This window comes from Mustela lutreola, chromosome X (genome assembly GCF_030435805.1).
Source record: "Mustela lutreola isolate mMusLut2 chromosome X, mMusLut2.pri, whole genome shotgun sequence".
NCBI classification, from domain to species: domain Eukaryota; kingdom Metazoa; phylum Chordata; class Mammalia; order Carnivora; family Mustelidae; genus Mustela; species Mustela lutreola.
This window is the reverse complement of record NC_081308.1, coordinates 66,000,341-66,020,004: the sequence shown is the minus strand read 5'-3', so window position 1 is coordinate 66,020,004 and position 19,664 is coordinate 66,000,341. Positions and strand designations below refer to the sequence as shown.

Genomic DNA, 19,664 nt, shown 5'->3' with positions numbered 1-19,664 from the left:
GCACAAACATTTCTTGAAGATTTTGATTTCACTTTGGTTTGGGTAAATACCCAGGTCTGGGATTGGCAGCTTATATGGTAGTTCTATTTTTAACTTATCAGGAATGTCCTTACTGTTTTCCATAGCAGCTGTACCATTTCACATTTCTACCAACAGTGCACAGGGTTCCAAACTTCCCACCTCTTCACCAGCATTTGTTTTTTTTCATAATGACCATCCTAACAGTTACAAAGTAATATCTCACTGAAGTTTTGATTTATATTTTTATTTAAGTATTGCCATATTTGTTAATTGTGTTGTCTTGTACTTCATTTGTCCTGCCTTTCATTTCTTCTTTTGTGTTAATTCATAGATTTTTTTAGTGACATTCTTTGATTCCTTTTAATTTTCTTTTGTATATCTTTTGCAGGTATCTTTTTGTGGTTATTGTGGGGCTTTCCTAAAACATCTTACGTTCATAATATATTATATGCTAACAACTTAATTTTTGATCACTTACGAAAAATGCTATAGTTTTAATCTCCTGCATACACTTGATATTATTGATATCAGAATTACACCTTTTTATAATGTATGTCCCTTAAGTATTTTTAGTTGTAGTTACTGTTTATGATTTTATCTTTTAACCCTATAATAGAAAAAAGTTATTTTTTACCACTTTTGGGTTATTATAGTTCGCATTCTTTTTATATCTCCTTTTACCAGCTAGCTTCATGCTTTCATATGCTTTTGTGTTACTGTTTAGAGTCCTTTCTTTTCAATTTAAGGAACTCCCCCTTTACCCTCTCTTATAAGGCAGTTCTGGTGTTTGATAAACCCTGTCAGCTTTTGCTTATCTGAAAGTCTTTATCTACTTTTTGAAGGTCGTTTTTGCTGGATATAGTATTCTTGGTTAGCAGGGGTTTTTTTTTTTTTGTCCTTTGAATATGTCATCCTTTTCTTTTATTTTGTCTCCTTGTTGCTGCTTTTACACCTTGCACCAGGCATCTGCAACTAGTATATGCCTTTATATGCTTATAGCAAGCAATGACACTGAAGGGTGCTCCAGTCTGAAGAGAGTTGTGATGGGAATGGAATAGGTTAAGCCCCTAAGCCAAGTATTCAGGAAGCTGCCAGACAAGTCAAAATACACAACCATATTTCTTTGAGCACAAAGCCCATATTTTTCCCTTCTGGTACTAGAAAGCCATACCAAAAACGGGAGGTGCTATCCATCCCCATGGCTGCCTCTGATATGGGGACCTGGGGATGGTGGGTGAGTCTGCACAAATACCAACACTTTCTACTGAAATTTAGTGACTTCTTCATTATACACTGGTTTTTATAAGTTTTTAAATTAGATTCCAGAGTTCTAAAAAAGTTGTTTCTATCAATTTTTGATAGCTTAATCATTGCTTCAGTGGAGGTATGTATTTTTGAATTTCCATACTCGAACTTTGGTGATATCACTCTTTATTTTTAATATCACAGTTGAATAGATCTTTTTTTGATCTTTAAAAATTTATTTATGTGTGTGTGTGAGAGAGAGCACGCATGAAAAGGGGGGAGGGTCAGAGGGAGAGGAAGAAGCAGACTCTTAGGAGGACTTGATCCCAGAACCCTGGGATCATGACCCGAGCCGAAGGCAGGCGCTTAACAGACTGAGCCACCCAGGCTCCCTGCACTGATGCTTTTACCAAAAACATCACATGTGTTTTATTAACAATAGAAAAACTAACCTATACATTTTAAGGTTATGAATCAGGAAGATAACAGTAAACTTATTAGGTCCAGTACATCATAGATATTGTTAGTATTGATAATGTTAAGGATGTATATCTCTAGTCCACTACTTACTGGCTATGTGAATTTGGGCAGAGCAGCCTCACTGAGCCTCAGTATCTAGTCTATAAAATGGGAATAATAATAGTAGATACTTTATAGCATTGTAGTGAGAGTGATATGAGATAGTGTAGCAGTGGATAGAAAACCAGCCAAATAGTGACTGCTTAGTGAATGGTTCTTACTAAAAATGATTATAGCTGTTTCTAATCCACATTGTTTGTAATACAAAAAATACTTTGGCAAACCAAGAGCAGAATGAAAATATGAAAAGTAGATAAAATACTAACTGCCCTGGCCTTCAGTGAATCTGTTCTGTTGTGGGCTGAGCAGCTCCAAAGATAAACTAAAATTGAGGTGTTTTTTTGGGTGGGTGATATTGGGAAGGTGATCAAGATATATCTTATCGTTGCATTTGTATTTTTGTGATATGCCTGCATCTGTTAGCTTTAGATTATAAACTCTTAAAGTATCAGGATCATGCATTTAAAGTTTTTGTTGTATACTATATGTAAGATAATAGCCTTTTGGTATTCAGCAGTGAATACAATTTAAGAAGGTTGATATGGCAGTTTAGAGCAAGGTTTGTTTACTCTTGAAACAATGTAGAATGACTTTAAGTCTTTTTGGTGCTTCTTTTTAAGGCATTTAGAAGAAAGTACAACTAATGCTTCTAAGAGAGCTGCCAGTTTTCTTCCTGGAGTTATGTGAAAATAAGTGTTCTAGTCCTTGTGTGAATTATGGTTACCTTATGGAATTTTCAAAGTGCAGTTGTACTAGAAATTAGCTTTCAGCATGCTGGAAAGAGACTTGATATGGATAAGCTGAAAGGAATATAAAATTTACAAAACCAAATGCTTTATTTAAAATGCCTTTTCCATCTAGTGCTTAACAGGAACTCATTAAGGATCATTTATGGGCCCTGGAGTCGAGTTTGTGTTTATATCAATATTCTCTTACTCTGTACTTCATAAGCAAAGCTTATGCCACATACTTCCTACCAAAAGACTGCCTATTACTAGATAACTGTTGGGATGCTTATTAAGAAAACCAAGGTATTTTGGATATGATATGCATAGTGAGTCTTGCAGAGTAACCAAGTAAATGAATAGCCTATCTTGTATGAGTTTAGTATAATTTTCCAGGTAACTGACTTACCAGCAGCAATCTGATACAACCATATGAAGCATTAAACAGAAATGAGCATTTATAGAAAAAAATAACTAAATAAAGTGGCAGGTCTGCTATTGATTCAGATTGTCCAGCTATGGAACTTAAAGTTAAGAAATGTGCTTGAGAGTTCTCTCTGAAGTCCATATTAGTGAACATAAAGACTGAAAGTTATAACTGTAAAGTAGGAAAAAAATAGGTCTAATTCCACTTTCTCAGTTTCTTTCACATTATCTCATCATTCCAGCTATAGTGTAGAATATGTGGTAACATCTCCATTTTGTGCACAAGTATAGTAAGGCTAGGAATGTTAAAAGACTAAGAGATTCATCCCAATTTCCTTAAGTTCTTGGGTTCTAATAAGCCAACTCGATGAAATAATTACTAAACATGTCTAAAATGTATCCTTAGTCAATTACCCTAACAGTAAAGTTCTCTTTAGGTGTCCCCTAATTTCATGATTTTAAAGGAATTGGTTCTAAGGTTTTTTCCTTGATTTAGAATTCTGTCATTGATGCTTATTGCCTTGAATTTGGCAAATTTATTTTTCCTTTTTACTTTATTAACAGCATGGAATCTCACACCACTTAGCTGAAATGTATGAAGCAGTGACCAGGTTTCATGATGACAGAAATGTCAAATAAGGTTGTTATATGAACAAAACAATGTTTAAACTTACTTCACAAAAATTGCCTAAAAAAACCTAAAAACTCTAGAGAGTTTTTATGCTATGTGCTAAATAGGTCTTGCTGCTAGTGTTAAGCCCCAAGAGATGTGAAAATTTGGTTGAGGAAGAGGAGAATTTTGTGGATATTGTTTGTTCATGAGTTGGTTTTCTGTGATGGTGATGGTAGTGTTTTTTTGGTGGATGTGTTTTCATTTGCTTTGCTATGACATTCACAGAATCTTTGGAGGCTGCTGGGATTTTAGAAGTCATCTAGAGCAAGAATCGGCAATATATGACCCTTGAGACAAATCCAGTATGCCACCTATTATTAGAAGGCTTGAATTGCTGTGCTAAGAATTTTTTTTATATTTGGTACCAGCTGGGAAAACCATCTAATGGAGAATAATATGCATATATTTATTAACATAACATGTATTATTTCCTTCAGGGGTACAGGTCTGTGAATCATCAGTCTTACACAATTCATAGCACTCACCATAGCACATACCCTCATCAGTCTTACACAATTCATAGCACTCACCATAGCACATACCCTCTCCAGTGTCCATCACCCAGCCATCCTATCCCACTCTCCTCAACCCCCAGGAACCCTCAGTTTGTTTCCTGAGAGGAAGAGTATCTTACGGTTTTTCTCCCTCCCTAGTCCCATCTTGTTTCATTTTTTCCCTCCCTACCCCCGACTCCTCACCCTACCTCTCAAGTTCTTCATATCAGAGAGACTGTATGGTAATTGTCTTTCTCTGATTGACCTGTTTTGCTTAGCATAATACCCTCCAGTTCCATCCACATCATTGCAAATGGTAAGATTTGGGGGGTTTTGATGGTTGCATAGTATTCCATTGTATATGTATACACCACATCTTTATCCATTCATCTGTTGATGGACATCTAGGTTTTTTCCATAGTTTGACTATGGTGGACATTGCTGCTATAAACATTTGGGTGCATGTACTCCTTCGGATCACTACATTTATATCTTTAGGGTGAATACCCAGTAGTGTGATTGCTGGGTCATAGGGTAGCTCTATTTTTAACTTTTTGAGGAACCTCCATACTATTTTGCAGAGCTCCTATACCAGCTTGCATTCCTACCAACAGTGTAGGAGGGTTCTCCTTTCTCTGCATCCTTGCCAACATCTGTCATTTCTAGACTGGTTAATTTTGGCCATTCTGACTGGTGCAAGGTGGTATCTCGCTGTAGTTTTGATTTGTATTTCCCTGATGCCAAGTTAGGTGGAGCATTTTCATGTGTGTCTATTTGCCATTTGTGTTTTCTTTGGAGAAATGTCTATTCTTGTCTTCTTCCCATTTCTTGATTGGATTATTTGTCCTTTGGGTGTTGAGCTTGATAAGTTCTTTAAAGATTTTGAATATTAGCCCTTGATCTGATATTTAATTTGCAAATATCTTCTTCCATTCTGTCAGTTGTCTTTTGGTTTTGTTGACTGTTTTCTTTGCTGTGTAAAATCTTTTGATCTTGATGAAGTCCAAGGAGTTCATTTTTGCCCTTGCTTCCCTGGCCTTTGGTGATGTCTTAGGAAGAAGTTGCTGCGGCAGAGGTTGAAGAGGTTGCTGCCTGTGTTCTCCTCTAGGATTTTGATAGATTCCTGTCTCATATTGAGGTCTTTCATCCATTTTGAGTCTAATTTTGTGTATTGTGTAAGGAAATGGTCCAGTTTCATTCTTCTACATGTGGCTGTCCAATTTTCCCAACACCATTTGTTGAAGACACTCTTTTTTCCACTGGACATTCTTTCCTACTTTGTCGAAGATTATTTGACCATGGAGTTGAGGGTCCATTGCTGGGCTCTGTATTCTGTTCCATTGATCTATGTGTCTTTTATTGTGCCAGTACCATACTGTCTTGATGATAGCAGCTTTGTAATAGAGCTTGAAGTCAGGAAGTGCGATGATTCCAACTTTGGGGTTTTTTTTTTTGTTGTTATTTCCAACATTCCTCTGACTTTTTGGAGTCTTTCCTGGTTCCATTTAAATTTAGGATTGTTCCATTTCTTTGAAAAAAATGATGGTGTTTTGATAGGGATTGCATTAAGTGTGTAGATTGCTTTAGGTAGCATAGGCATTTTCACAGTATTTGTTGTTCCAATCCATGAACATGGAACGTTTTTCCATTTCAATGTGTCTTCCTCAATTTTTTTCATGAGTACTTCATAGTTTTCTTAGTACAGATTCTTTCCCTCTTCGGTTAGCTTTATTTGTAGATATCTTATGGTTTGGGGTGTAGTTGTAAATGGGATCAATTCCTTAATTTGCCTTTATTCTGTCTTGCTGTTGGTGTATAGAAATGCAGCCAATTTCTGTGCATTAATTTTATATCCTGACACTTTACTGAATTCCTGTATGAGTTCTGGCAGTTTTAGAGTGGAATCTTTTGGGTTTTCCACATAAAGTATCATGTCATCTACAAAGAGTGAGAGTTTGACTTCTTCTTTGCCAATTCGGATGCCTTTTATTTCTTTTTCTTGTTTCATTGCTGAGGCTAGGATTTCTAGTGCTATGTTGAATAGCAGTGGTGATAGTGGACATCCCTGCTTTATTGCTGACCTTAGAGGGAAAACTCTGTTTTTCCCCATTGAGAATGATATTGGCTGTGGGATTTTCATAGATGGCTTTAATGATATTGAAGTATGTACCCTCTGTACCTACACTGTGAACAGTTTTGAACAAGAAAGGATGCTCTACTTTGTCAAATGCTTTTTTAGCATCTATTGTTCTTTCTTTTATTAATGTATTGTGTCATATTGATTGGTTTGTGGATGTTGACCCAACCTTGCAGCCCAGGAATAAATCCCACTTGGTCATGGTGAATAATCCTTTTAATGTACAATTGGATCCTGTTGCCTAGTATTTTGGTGAGAATTTTACCATGTTCATCAGGGATATTCGTCTGTAATTCTCCTTTTTGATGGGGTCTTTGTCTGGTTTGGGGGCCAAGGTAATGCTGGCCTCATAAAATGAGATTGGAAGGTTTTCCTTCCATTTTATTTTTTGGAACAGTTTGAGGAGAATAGGTATTAATTCTTCTTTAAATGTTTGGTAGAATTCCCCTGGAGAGCCGTCTGACCCTGGGCTCTTCTTTTTTTAGAAGATTTTTGATTACTGCTTTTATCTCACTGGTTATGAGTCTGTTCAGGTTTTCTATTTCTTTCTGGTTCAGTTTTGATAGTTTGTATGTCTCAAGGAATTCATACATTTCTTCCAGATTGTTAAATTTGCTGGTGTATAGTTGCTCATAATATGTTCTTTCAGTTGTATTTCTTTGGTATTGGTCATGATCTCTCTTCTTTCACTCATGACTTTATTAATTTGGGTCCTTTCTCTTTTCTTTTTCTTGAGTCTTGCCAGGGGTTTATCCATCTTACTCTTTCAGAGAACCAGCTCCTACTTTCATTGATCTATTCTACCATTCTTTTGGTTTCTATCTCATTGACTTCTGCTCTGATCTTTATTATTTCTCTTCTTCGGGGTTAGGATTTCTCTGCTGTTCTTTCTCCAGCTCCTTTAGGTGTAGGGTCAGGTTGTATACTTGAGACCTTTCTCGTTTCTTGAGAAAGGCTTGTATTGCTGTATACTTTCCCCTTAGGTCCGCCTTTGCTGCATCTCAATGATTTTGAACAGTTGTGCTTTCATTTTCATTTGTTCCCGTGAATTTTTAAAAATTCTTCTTTAATTTCTTGGTTGATCCATTCATTCTTAGGAGGCTCTTCAGCCTCCATGTATTTGAGTTCTTTCCAACCTTCCTCTTGTTGTTGAGTTTCAAAGCACTGTGGTCTGAAAATATGCAGGGAATGATCTCAGTCTTTTTGTACCAGTTTACTGATTGTTGACCCAGAATTATTTTGGAGAACATTCCATGTGCATTAGAGAAGAATGTGTATTCTTTTGCTTTGGGATGGAATGTTCTAAATATATCTGTGATGTCCATATGGTCTAGTGTGTGATATAAAGCCTTTATTTCCTTGTTGATGTTTCACTTAGATATTCTCTCCATTTCAGTCAGAGGGTGTTAAAGTCCCCTATTATTGTATTATTGTCAATGTGTTTCTTTTATTTTGTTACTAATTGGTTTATATAGTTGGCTGCTCCCATGTTAGGGGCATAGACATTTAAAATTGTTAGCTTTTCTTCTTGGACAGAGCCTTTAAGTATGATATAGTGCCCTTCCTCATCTCTTACTATAGTCTTTGGCTTAACATCTAGCTTATCTGATATAAAGTTTGCCACCACAGCTTTCTTTTGATGTCCATTAGCATGGTAAATTGTTTTTCACACCCCCACTTTAAATATGGAGGTGTCTTTGGGTCTACAATGAGTTTCTTGCAGAGAGCGTATTGATGGGGCTTGTTTCTTTATCCATTCTGATACCCTGTGTCTTTTGGTTGGGGCATTTAGCCTATTTACATTCAGGGTAACTATTGAGAGATAGGAATTTAGTGCCATTGTATTGCCTATAAGGTAACTATTACAGCATATTGTCTCTGTTCCTTTCTGGCCTGTTAATTTTAGGCTCTCTCTTTGCTTAGAGAACTCCTTTAAATATGTCCTGTAGGGCTGGTTTGTTGTTTGCAAATTCTTTCAATTTTTGTTTATCCTGGAAGCTTTAGTGATGATTCTTTAGTCTTTCAAATTTAAATTTTTTAAATTTGGTTTTTCTTACTCTATTTTTTTTATGGGGGGGTTTGGTTTAATTTTTAGTTACAAATGTGTTCTTTTCTTTGATTTTTTTTTGCTATAAATCTTTTCTTTGATTTGGTCTTTTCTTTTTTTTTTTTAAATTTTTTATTTTTTATAAACATATATTTTTATCCCAAGGGGTACAGGTCTGTGAATCACCAAGTTTACACACTTCACAGCAGTCACCATAACACATACCCTCCCCAATGTCCATAGCCCCCCCTCCCGACCCTCCTCCCCCAGCAACCCTAAGTTTGTTTTGTGAGATTGAGTCAAACCATAAGTGACTCTTAATTAATTAAGAGCCTTAATTAATTATGATTAATTAAAATGGAGAGTCTTAATTAAGATTAAAAGTAATTAATTAAGATTAAGAGTCACTTATGGTTTGTCTCCCTCCCAATCCCATCTTGTTTCATTTATTCTTCTCCTAACCCCTTAACCCCCAATGTTGCATCTCCACTTCCTCATATCAGGGAGATCATATGATAGTTGTCTTTCTCCGATTGACGTATTTCGCTAAGCATGATACCCGCTCGTTCCATCCATGTCGTCACAAATGGCAAGATTTCATTTCTTTTGATGGCTGCATAGAATTCCATTGTGTATATATACCATGTCTTCTTTATCCATTCATCTGTTGATGGACATCTGGGTTTTTTCCATAGTTTGGTTATTGTGGACATTGCTGCTATAAACATTCGGGTGCACTACGTTTGTATCTTTAGGGTAAATACGCAGTAGTACAATTGCTGGGTCATAGGGTAGTTCTATTTTCAACATTTTGAGGAACCTCCATGCTGTTTTCCAGAGTGGTTGCACCAACGTGCTTTCCGACCAGTAGTGTAGGAGGGTTCCCCTTTCTCCGTATCCTCGCCAGCATCTGTCATTTCCGGATTTGTTAATTTTAGTCATTCTGACTGGTGTGAGGTGATATCTCATTGTGGTTTTGATTTGTATTTCCCTGATGCCGAGTGATGTGGAGCACTTTTTCATGTGTCTGTTGGCCATCTGGATGTCTTCTTTGCAGAAATGTCTGTTCATGTCCTCTGCCCATTTCTTGATTGGATTATTTGTTCTTTGGGTGTTGAGTTTGCTAAGTTCTTTATAGATTTTGGACACTAGCCCTTTACCTGATATGTCGTTTGCAAATATCTTCTCCCATTCTGTCAGTTGTCTTTTGGTTTTGTTAACTGTTTCCTTTGCTGTGCAAAAGCTTTTGATCTTGATGAAATCCCATTAGTTCATTTTTCCCTCACTTCCCTTGCCTTTGGCGATGTTCCTAGGAAGATGTTGCTGTGGCTGAGGTCAGAGAGGTTGCTTTCTGTGTTCTCAAGGATTTGGATGGATTCCTTTCTCACATTGAGGTCCTTCATCCATTTTGAGTCTGTTTTCATGTGTGGTGTAAGGAAATGGTCCAATTTCATTTTTCTGCATATGGCTGTCCAATTTTCCCAACAACATTTTTTAAAGACACTGTCCTTTTTCCATTGGACATTCTTTCTGGCTTTTGTGAAGATTATTTGACCATGGAGTTAAGGGTCCATTGCTGGGCTCTCTATTCTGTTCCATTGATCTATGTGTCTGTTTTTGTGCCAGTACCACGCTATCTTGATGATGACAGCTTTGTAATAGAGCTTGAAGTCCGGAATTGTGATGCCACCAACTTTGGCTTTCATTTTCAATATTCCTTTGGCTATTCAAGGTCTTTTTTGGTTCCATATAAATTTTAGAATTATTTGTTCCATTTCTTTGGAAAAAATGCATGGTATTTTGATAGGAATTGCATTAAATGTGTAGATTGCTTTAGGTAGCAATTGCATTAAATGTGTATACTGCTTTGTGACATTTTCACAATATTTGTTCTTCCAATTTAGGAGCATGGAACATTTTTCCTTTTCTTTGTGTCTTCCTCAATTTCTTTCATGAATATGTTATAGTTTTCTGAGTATAGATTCTTTGCCTCTTTGGTTACGTTTATTCCTAGGTATCTTATAGTTTTGGGTGCAATTGTAAATGGGATTGACTTCTTAATTTCTCTTTCTTCTGTCTTGTTGTTGGTGTAGAGAAATGCAGCTGATTTCTGTGCATTGATTTTATATCCTGACACTTTACTGAATTCCTGTATAAGTTCTAGCAGTTTTGGAGTGGAGTCTTTTGGGTTTTCCACATATAGGATCATATCATCTGCGAAGAGTGATAGTTTGAATTCTTCTTTGCCGATTGGGATGACTTTAATTTCCTTTTGTTGTCTAATTGCTGAGGCTAGGACTTCTAGTACGATGTTGAATAGCAGTGGTGGTAATAGACATCCCTGCCGTGTTCCTGACCTTAGCGGAGAAGCTTTCAGTTTTTCTCCATTGAGAATGATATTTGTGGTGGGTTTTTTGTAGATGGCTTTGATAATATTGAGGTATGTGCCCTCACTTCCTAAACTTTGAGGAGTTTTTATCAGGAAGGGATGCTGTACTTTGTCAAGTGCTTTTTCAGCATCTATTGAGGGTACCATATGGTTCTTGTTCTTTCTTTCATTAATGTGTTGTGTCACATTGGTTGATTTGCAGATGTTGAAGAAACCTCGCAGCCCTGGAATAAATCCCACTTGGTCGTGGTGAATGATCCTTTTAATGTACTGTTGAATGCATCTGTGTTCATCAAAGATATTGGTCTGTAGTTCTCTTTTTTGATGGGATCCTTGTCTGGTTTTGGGATCAAGGTGATGCTGGCTTCATAAAATGAGTTTGGAAGTTTTCCTTCCATTTCTATTTTTTGGAACAGTTTCAGGAGAATAGGAATTAGTTCTTCTTTAAATGTTTGGTAGAATTCCCCTGGGAAGCCGTTTGGCCCTGGGCTTTTGTTGGAGATTTTTGATGACTGTTTCAATCTCCTTACTGGTTATGGGTCTGTTCCGATTTTCTGTTTCTTCCTGGTTCACTTGTGGTAGTTTATATGTCTCTCGAAAGGTATCCATTTCGTCCAGATTGTCGAATTTGTTGGCGTAGAGTTGCTCATAGTATGTTCTTATAATTGTTTGTATTTCTTTGGTGTTAGTTGTGATCTCTCCTCTTTCATTCATGATTTTATTTATTTGGGTCCTTTCTCTTTTCTTTTTTTAAGTCTGGCTAGGGGTTTATCAATCTTATTAATTCTTTCAAAGAACCAACTCCTTGTTTCGTTGATATGTTCTATTGTTTTTTTGGTATCTATTTCATTGATTTCTGCTCCGATCTTTATGATTTCTCTTCTCCTGCTGGGTTTAGGGTTTCTTTCTTGTTCTTTCTCCAGCTCCTTTAGGTGTAGGGTTCGGTTGTGTACTTGAGACCTTTCTTATTTCTTGAGAAAGGCTTGTACTGCTATATATATTCTTCTCAGAACTGCCTTTGCTGTGTACCACAGATTTTGAACCGTTGTGTTTTCATTATCATTTGTTTCCATGATTTTTTTCAATTCCTCTTTAATTTCCCGGTTGACCCATTAATTATTTAGAAGGATGTTGTTTAGTCTCCATGTATTTGGGTTCTTTCCAAACTTCCTCTTGTGATTGTGTTCTGGCTTCAGAGCATTGTGGTCTGAAAATATGCAGGGAATGATCCCAATCTTTTGATACCGGTTGAGGCCTGATTTAGGACCGAGGATGTGATCTATTCTGCAGAATGTTCCATGTGCACTAGAGAAGAATGTGTATTCTGTTGCTTTGGGAAGAAATGTTCTGAATATATCTGTGATGTCCATCTGGTCCAGTGTGTCATTTAAGGCCTTTATTTCCTTGTTGATCTTTTGCTTAGATGATCTGTCCATTTCAGTGAGGGGAGTGTTAAAGTTCCTTACTATTATTGTATTATTGTTGATGTTTTTCTTTGATATTGTTATTAATTGGTTTATATAGTTGGCTGCTCCCACGTTAGAGACATAGATATTTAAAATTTTTATATCTTGTTGGACAGATCCTTTGATTATGATATAGTGTCCTTCCTCATCTCTTATTATAGTTTGGCTTAAAATCTAATTGATCTAATATGAGGATTGCCTCCCCAGCTTTCTTCTGATGTCCATTAGCATGGTAAATTGTTTTCCACCCCCTCACTTTAAATCTGGAGGTGTCTTCGGGTCTAAATTGAGTTTCTTTTAGGCAACATACAGATTTTTTTTTTAATCCATTCCGATATCCTGTGTCTTTTGATTGGGCCATTTAGCCCATTAACATTCAGCGTAACTATTGAGAGATATGAATTTCCTGTCATTGTATTGACTGTAAGGTGACTATTATAATATATTGTCTCTGTTCCTTTCTGATCTACTACTTTTAGGCTGTCTCTTTGCTCAGAGGACCCCTTTCAATATTTCCTGTAGAGCTGGTTTGGTGTTTCCAAATTCTTTCAGCTTTTGTTTGTCCTGGAATTTTTTTTATCTCTTCTTCTATTTTCAATGATAGCCTAGCTGGATATAGTATTTTTGGCTGTATGTTTTTCTCGTTTAGTGCTCTGAATATACCATGCCAGCTCTTTCTGGCCTGCCCGGTCTCTGTGGATAAATCTGCTGCCAGTCTAATATTTTTTCCATTGTATGTTACAGACTTCTTTTTGTGGGCGTCTTTCAGGATTTTCTCTTTGTCACTGAGACTTGTAAATTTTATTATTAGGTGACGGCGTGTGGACCTATTCTTGTTGATGTTGAGCGGGGTACTCTGCACCTCCTGGATTTTGATGCGTGTTCCCTTTGCCATATTAGGGAAATTCTCTCCAATAAGCCTTCTGCCTCCCCCCCTTTCTTCTTCTAGATTCCCAGTTATTCTAATATTGTTTCGTCTTATGGTGTCACTTATCTCTCGAATTCTTCCCTTGTGTTCCAGTTGCTGTTCATCCCTCTTTTGCTTAGCTTCTTTATTCTCTGTCATTTGGTCTTCTATATCGCCAATTCTTTCTTCTGCCTCATTTATCCTAGCAGTGAGAGCCTCTATTTTTGCTTTCACCTCATTAATAGCTTTTTTGATTTCAACTTGGTTAGATTTTAGTTTTTTTATTCTTCCAGAAGGGGCTTTTATACCTCCCGAGAGGATTTCTCTAATATCTTCCATGCCTTTTTCGAGCCCATCTAGAACCTTAAGAATTGTCATTCTGAACTCCAAATCTGACATGTTACCAACATCTTTATTGATTAAGTCCCTAGCCTTCGGTACTGCCTCTTGTTCTTTTTTTTTGGGGGGGGGGTGAATTTTTCTGCCTTGTCATTTTGTCCCTGTACGAGTATATGAAGGAGCAAGGAAAATAGTAAAAGCATGGCAAAGACCCCAGGAAAATACATTTTAACCAAATCAGAAGAGATCCCAAAGCGTGGGGGGAGAAAGGGGATAAAAGAGGTTCAGAAAAAAATAAAAATAAGAATAAATAATTAAAAAAAAGGGATAAAGAAAAAATATAAAAAAGAAATATAAATATATATATTAGATAATAAAAAACATTGAATTAGAAAAGGGTAAAAGTTAAAAAAAAACTTAATCGAAGAAGAAAAAAAAATTGAAAAAAAAATTAAACTAACTACAAGACTAAAAAATCATGGAGAGAAAGCCATGAGTTCTGTGTTTTGCCTTCTCCTCCTCTGGAATTCCGCTGCTCTCCTTGGTATTGAACCTGCACTCCTTGGTAGCAGAACTTGGTCCTGGTTGGATTTCTTATTGATTTTCTGGGGGAGGGGCCTGTTGTAGTGATTCTCAAGTGTCTTTGCTCCAGGCAGAATTGCACTGCCCTTACCAGGGGCCGGGCTGAGGATTTGCTTTCTGGAGCTTTTGTTCCATGAATGCTTTCCGTAGTGTTCTGGTGGAGAGGAATGAAAATGGCGTCCTCCCAGTCTCTGTCCCGGAGTAGCCAAGAGCTCCGGGCCCCACTCTTCAGTGTTCCCTCAGAGAATAGCACCCAATTAATCCCGTCTCCCTGGCCTCCGGCTGCGCTGAGGGCTCACTCCTCTCCTTGGCTCTGTCTCTGTTTCCAGTTTCCCTGTTCTAATACCTGCAAGCTCTGTGACACTCAGACACCCCCAGTCCTTCTGTGAACCTGCAGGACCTGAGGCCACACTGATCCAACGTGGGCTTCACCCCGGTTTAGCCTCTGGAGTGATGTCCCTCAGTGGAACAGACTTTTAAAAGTCCCGATTTAGTGCTCCCTTGCTGTGTTGCTCCGCCACTTGCTGGGAGCCGGCCCCTCTCCCCGCAGTCTATCTTCTTGTCACTTTGGAGTCAATTCTCTGTCAGTCCTACCTTTCATAAAGTAGTTTATTTTCTGTTTCTAGATTTGCTGTTCTTCTCTTCAATCTCCCGTTTGATTTGTAGGTGTTTGCTATCTTTAGATAATCTATCTAGCTGATCTCCTGCTACCTGATTTAGTCTCAGCCTGCTACTTCTCCTCCATCTTGACTCCTCCTCTTATCCTATTTTTAAAACTCTTCCTCTTTCCCATTGTAACTTTTTAAACAATTTCATCAATGCCTTTTAAATAATCTTTTTAAATCTTCATTGTTATACTCATATTCCACCCCTTCAATGTACTTAACCTTACATATGTATAGGTTTTACTTTCTTTAAAATTTTGGGATACATTTTCTTCTAACAGATCAAAATATACCCTAAATCAAGGGCATGGCTTTGTTCTATTCTCCAGCCTGATCACATTCTTTCCCCATTTTTTGATCTTTTTTTAACCAACTTCTTACTGTGTCAATTCCTTTTTTAGAACCTTTCTTAATTTTCATCTTTACAGTCCTATTCCATCCCTTCATTTTGTTTACCCTTTTATTTGTATATGTGGAAGTTTTTCTTTCTTTAAAAATGTTTGGAGGCAGATCCCTCTAAGAGACCAAAATACACATAAAATCAAGTGGATGGTTCTATTCTTTTCATGTCTATTGTAAATATAGGTACAGATATAGATAAAGATAATAAAATCAAGAGGCAGTAGTGACTGGTAGGAACCTAATGAACACATACGTTAATTAGATGTCGGAACAGAAGTTCAGAATGATGATTTTCAGGGTGCTATAAGGGCTCTGAAAAAACATAGAAGATACTGGAGAATCCCTTTCTTGAGAAATAAAAAAACTAAAATCTAACCAAGTTGAAATAAGAACCTATTAATGAGGTGCAATCAAAATTGGAGGTTCTTACTGCTAGGAAAAATGAGGCAAAAGAGAGAATTAGTGGTATATAAGACAAAATGACGGAAAATAAAGAACCTGAGAAAAAGAGAGATAAGCAATTACTGGATCACAAAGGAAGAATTTGAGAGATAAGTGATATCATAAGACGAAATGATATTAGAATAATTTGGATCCCAGAAGAAGAAGAAAGGTGGGGAGAAGGCACATTCGAGCAAATTATAGCAGAGAATTTCCCTAATTTGGTGACAATAAGAAACATCAATATCCAGGAGGCACAGACACCCACTTCTACCCCTTACTTACCCTTATGACATTTCTTTAAGGAAAGCTTCTTCAGGGGTGCCTGGGTGGCTCAGTGGATTAAAGCCTCTGCCTTTGGCTTGGGTCATGATCCCAGGTCCTGGGATCGAGCCCCAAATCGGGCTCTCTGCTCCGCAGGGGGCCTGCTTCCTCCTCTCTCTCCGCCTGCTTCTCTGCTTACTTGTGATCTCTGTCTGTCAAATAAATTAATAAAATCTTTTAAAAAATGACACACTAGACCATAAGGACATCCGAGATACATTCAGAATATTCCATCCCAAAGCAACTCCTAGAAAAGCAGTCAATCACTCCTATCTCCCTGGTCTCCCATTGCACTCTGTGCTCATCCAGCCTGTGACCAAGCATTTCTATCTCTGAGCACGGCCTTGTTTGGAGTCTCCAAACCCAGCAGATTCTTGCAGTGCATTCCTGTGTCACTCCTGGAGGAGGAAGAAGTGTTTCTCCCAATATCTGCCACTTGTGGTGTCCTTGCATGAAGAGCAGTGTTTCATCGGTGCCTCAGATCACGGTTTACATTAACCCCAAGCTAAGAACCCACTTCTTGACTCCGTTTCTATAGCTGGCTTTTCCACTCTGATACCTGGGAGCTCTGCCTCAGACACACACCCCTGGTCTTTTTCTGACCCTGTGGGTCCTGAGACCACACTGTCCCTGTGAGAGCTACACTTCCTTGCTTAGCCTCTGGAGCAATGTCCCTCTGTGGAGCAGACATCTATAAGTTCCAGTTTTGTGCTTCGTTGATCTACTCCTTGCCAGGAGCTGGCCTCTCTGTACCGTGGTTTGTCTTCCCGTACATCACCTCACATTCACTTTTCCACATGTCCTACCTTCCAGAAACTGGTTGCTTTTCTGTTTCTAGAATTGCTGCTCTTCTTCTCTTTGATTTCATGTTGAGTTTGTAGGTGTTCAGAATGGTTTCATAACTAACTAGCTGAACTCCTAGGACCCGATGATATTTAGGTCTCCTGCTCCTCCACCATCTTGCTCCTCCCTCTCTTTCTTTCTGATTCAGTGTTTGAAGGTTATATGTTTCTAGGACTTTATCTGTTCTTGTTTCCCAAGGTTTTCATACTATTCTCTTGTGATCCTGTATTTCTGTGGTGTCAGTTATTTCTCCTTAAGTTCTGATTTTGTTTATTTGAGTCATTTCTCTTTTTTTCTTGATGAGTCTGTCCTAGGGTTCATCATTTTTTTTTTTATCTTATAGAAGCAGTTCCTGGTTTCATTGATATGTTCTATTTTTTTTTTTTATAGTCTATTTTGCTTTGGGCTTTGCGTAGTTTTCTTTTTATAACTCCTTTAGGTTGATTTTTTTAGATTTTTCTTGGTTCTTGAAGTAGGCCTCTATTGCTATAAGCTTTCCTCTTAGCACAGCTTTTTTCCTCTCAAAGATTTTATACTCTTGTGTATTCATTTTTCTTTATCTCCATGTGTTTTTTTTTATTTCTCTTTGATTTCTTAGTTGACCCATTCCTTGTTTAGTACCATGTTATTTAGCCTCCATGTGTTTGTATTCTTTTCAAATTGTTCTTCTAACTAATTCCTCCTCGTTCATACCATTATGGTCAGAAAACATGCATGATAATGACTTCAGTCTTTTAGAATTTGTCAAGAGTTGTTTTGTGGCCTAGGTGTGATCTGTCCTGAAAATATTCCATGAGCATTTAAAACGAATGTGTATTGTGCTATTTTTGGATGGAATTTTGTGTATATATTACGTATATCATGTGGGATATTCCATAAGGCTATCAGCTGATTTCTCTTTGGAAATATTGCAGTTAATAAGAAAGTGGCATGCTGTATTTAAAGTGCTGAAAGGAAAAAATCTGCAGCCAAGAATACTTTACCCAGCAAGGTTATTACTCAGGATAGAAGAAGAGATAAAGTGTTTCCCAGATAAACAAAAATTGAAGGAATTCATAACCTTTACACTTACCTTTAAGGAAAAGTAATGCGAACTCTTTAATTGGAAAGAGAAGACCACAGTCAGGAGTAAGAACATTATGAAAGCAAAAAATTTTACAAGTAAATGCAAACATAAAATAAAAATAGCAGATTAATAACTTATAGAACCAGTATGGAGGTTAAATATAAGAATATTCAAGTCAGTTATATATTCAAAAATTAAAGGAATGACAAAAGGATGTAAAGTATGATATCATACACATAAAATGTGGAGATGGTAAAAAGTTGAGTACTTTTAGAATGGGTTTGATCTTAAGTGACTACAAACTGAATGTAGACTGCTACACACTTTAGATGTTATATATGAGCTTAATGGTAACCACAATTACCAAACCTGTAGTAGATACACAAAAAATAAAAAGAATCCAAGCATAACATATTTAAGTATAAATAAAGTGAATGCTTCAATTAAAAGACATAGGCTGACTGAATTGACAAAATTGCAAGACTCATCTGTATGCTTCCTGTAAGAGACTCCTTTCAGACATAAAGACATATGTGGATTAATAGTGAAGGTATGGAAAAACATTTATCATGCAAATGAAGTGAAAGGAAAGCTTGGGTAGCCATACTTATAATGGACAAAGTACTCTTTAAAACAAAGACTGTAACAAGATACAAAGTAGAACACTATGAACTGCTAAAGGGAACAATCCAGGTTGAGAATATAACAATTATAAATATGCACCCATCATGGAAGCATCTAAATGTATAAAGCAACTATTAAAAGACATAAAGGAAGAAATTGGTAGTAATACAGTAATAGTAAAGAACATCAACACCCCACTTACATCAGTCAATAGATCAACCAGTCAGAAGGTCAAGAAGGAAATAGTCGCCTTCAGTGACCAGATTGACCTAACAGTTGTATACAGGAGAATATAGGAAGTCTTTTTTTTTTTAGGGGAAATCTTTTAATATTAATTGTTTATTCTGAAAAATTTTCCTCCTTTTTTTCTCCTCCACAGATCCCAGAGTCATTAAGACATACTATATGGCAGAGACTGGGAAAAGGCAACTCAAGACAGATATTAGATGTTACCAGGGTAAGATTGAGCAGATACTTCCACATATAACTCAAAAAAATTGCAAGCCCTTTGAGCACTTTAAAATTTATACTACATATTTTATGTTTCTCATTTTTTTCTAAATACTTTTTATTTTTTCTAAATACTGAAAGATGAATGAGAAATTGTGTTCTTGTTAGTAGAAGCAGGGATAGATATCTTGATTGTTTTTCTACTGGAGAACTCTGTCAGACTCTTTTGAGATCAGTGCCAGCTACAGTAACATTTTTAGAATGCTTTTATAAATGTAATGGCAGTTTATTGACACTTAAATTTTCCCCAGTAATTTGTATGTGATATATGGAATATTTGCTGTAAGCTTTTCAAGTAAGTGAGTTCCTTTACCTTTGAAGATGTTCGGATGGCAGAGAGTATCAAGGGACTCTAAGCTTATTAGAGCCTCATACTTAGTTTATTTGTTGATAAGGGTTATTTTTCATTGTTAATGTAAGTAAAAGACAACTTAAAAATTTCTTAGTGCTCTAAAATTATACAGGCAATTCTCCAAGATAGAAAAGAGCTAGAAAATTAGAAGATAGCCTAAACCCTGAGTACTTCCTTTATTATTTCTTTTTGATTAGCAGTTATTTGCCATTACAAGGTATAAGACATTGTTCTAATTTATGCAGAGGCTGTAAAAGTGAATTACATTTTAATCTTTTGCTTTGTCAAAGACCTCATTATCTTGTGTGGTATTCATCAGACCCCTTGATATAATTTGTTGCTTAGTCTTTCTGAAAAAAATGTTGCAAGAAGATATTGTCAGACTAAAACTCATATTTTGATGTTTT

The 19,664-nt window shown here is 36.8% G+C and overlaps 1 protein-coding gene across 4 annotated transcripts in view; it reads left to right on the top strand.

The window, feature by feature from the left end:
* ABCB7 (ATP binding cassette subfamily B member 7) overlaps window positions 1–19,664 on the top strand; it is a 155,890-nt gene that overhangs the window by 70,407 nt on the left and 65,819 nt on the right. For 2 of the 4 annotated variants that reach the window (XM_059156558.1, XM_059156560.1), the window contains exon 2: window positions 18,775–18,852. The exons of the other annotated variants lie outside the window; for them this stretch is intronic. In XM_059156558.1, the coding sequence (XP_059012541.1) occupies window positions 18,775–18,852 (78 nt within the window). The remainder of the gene's footprint in view (window positions 1–18,774; window positions 18,853–19,664) is intronic. 4 annotated transcript variants of the gene reach the window in all.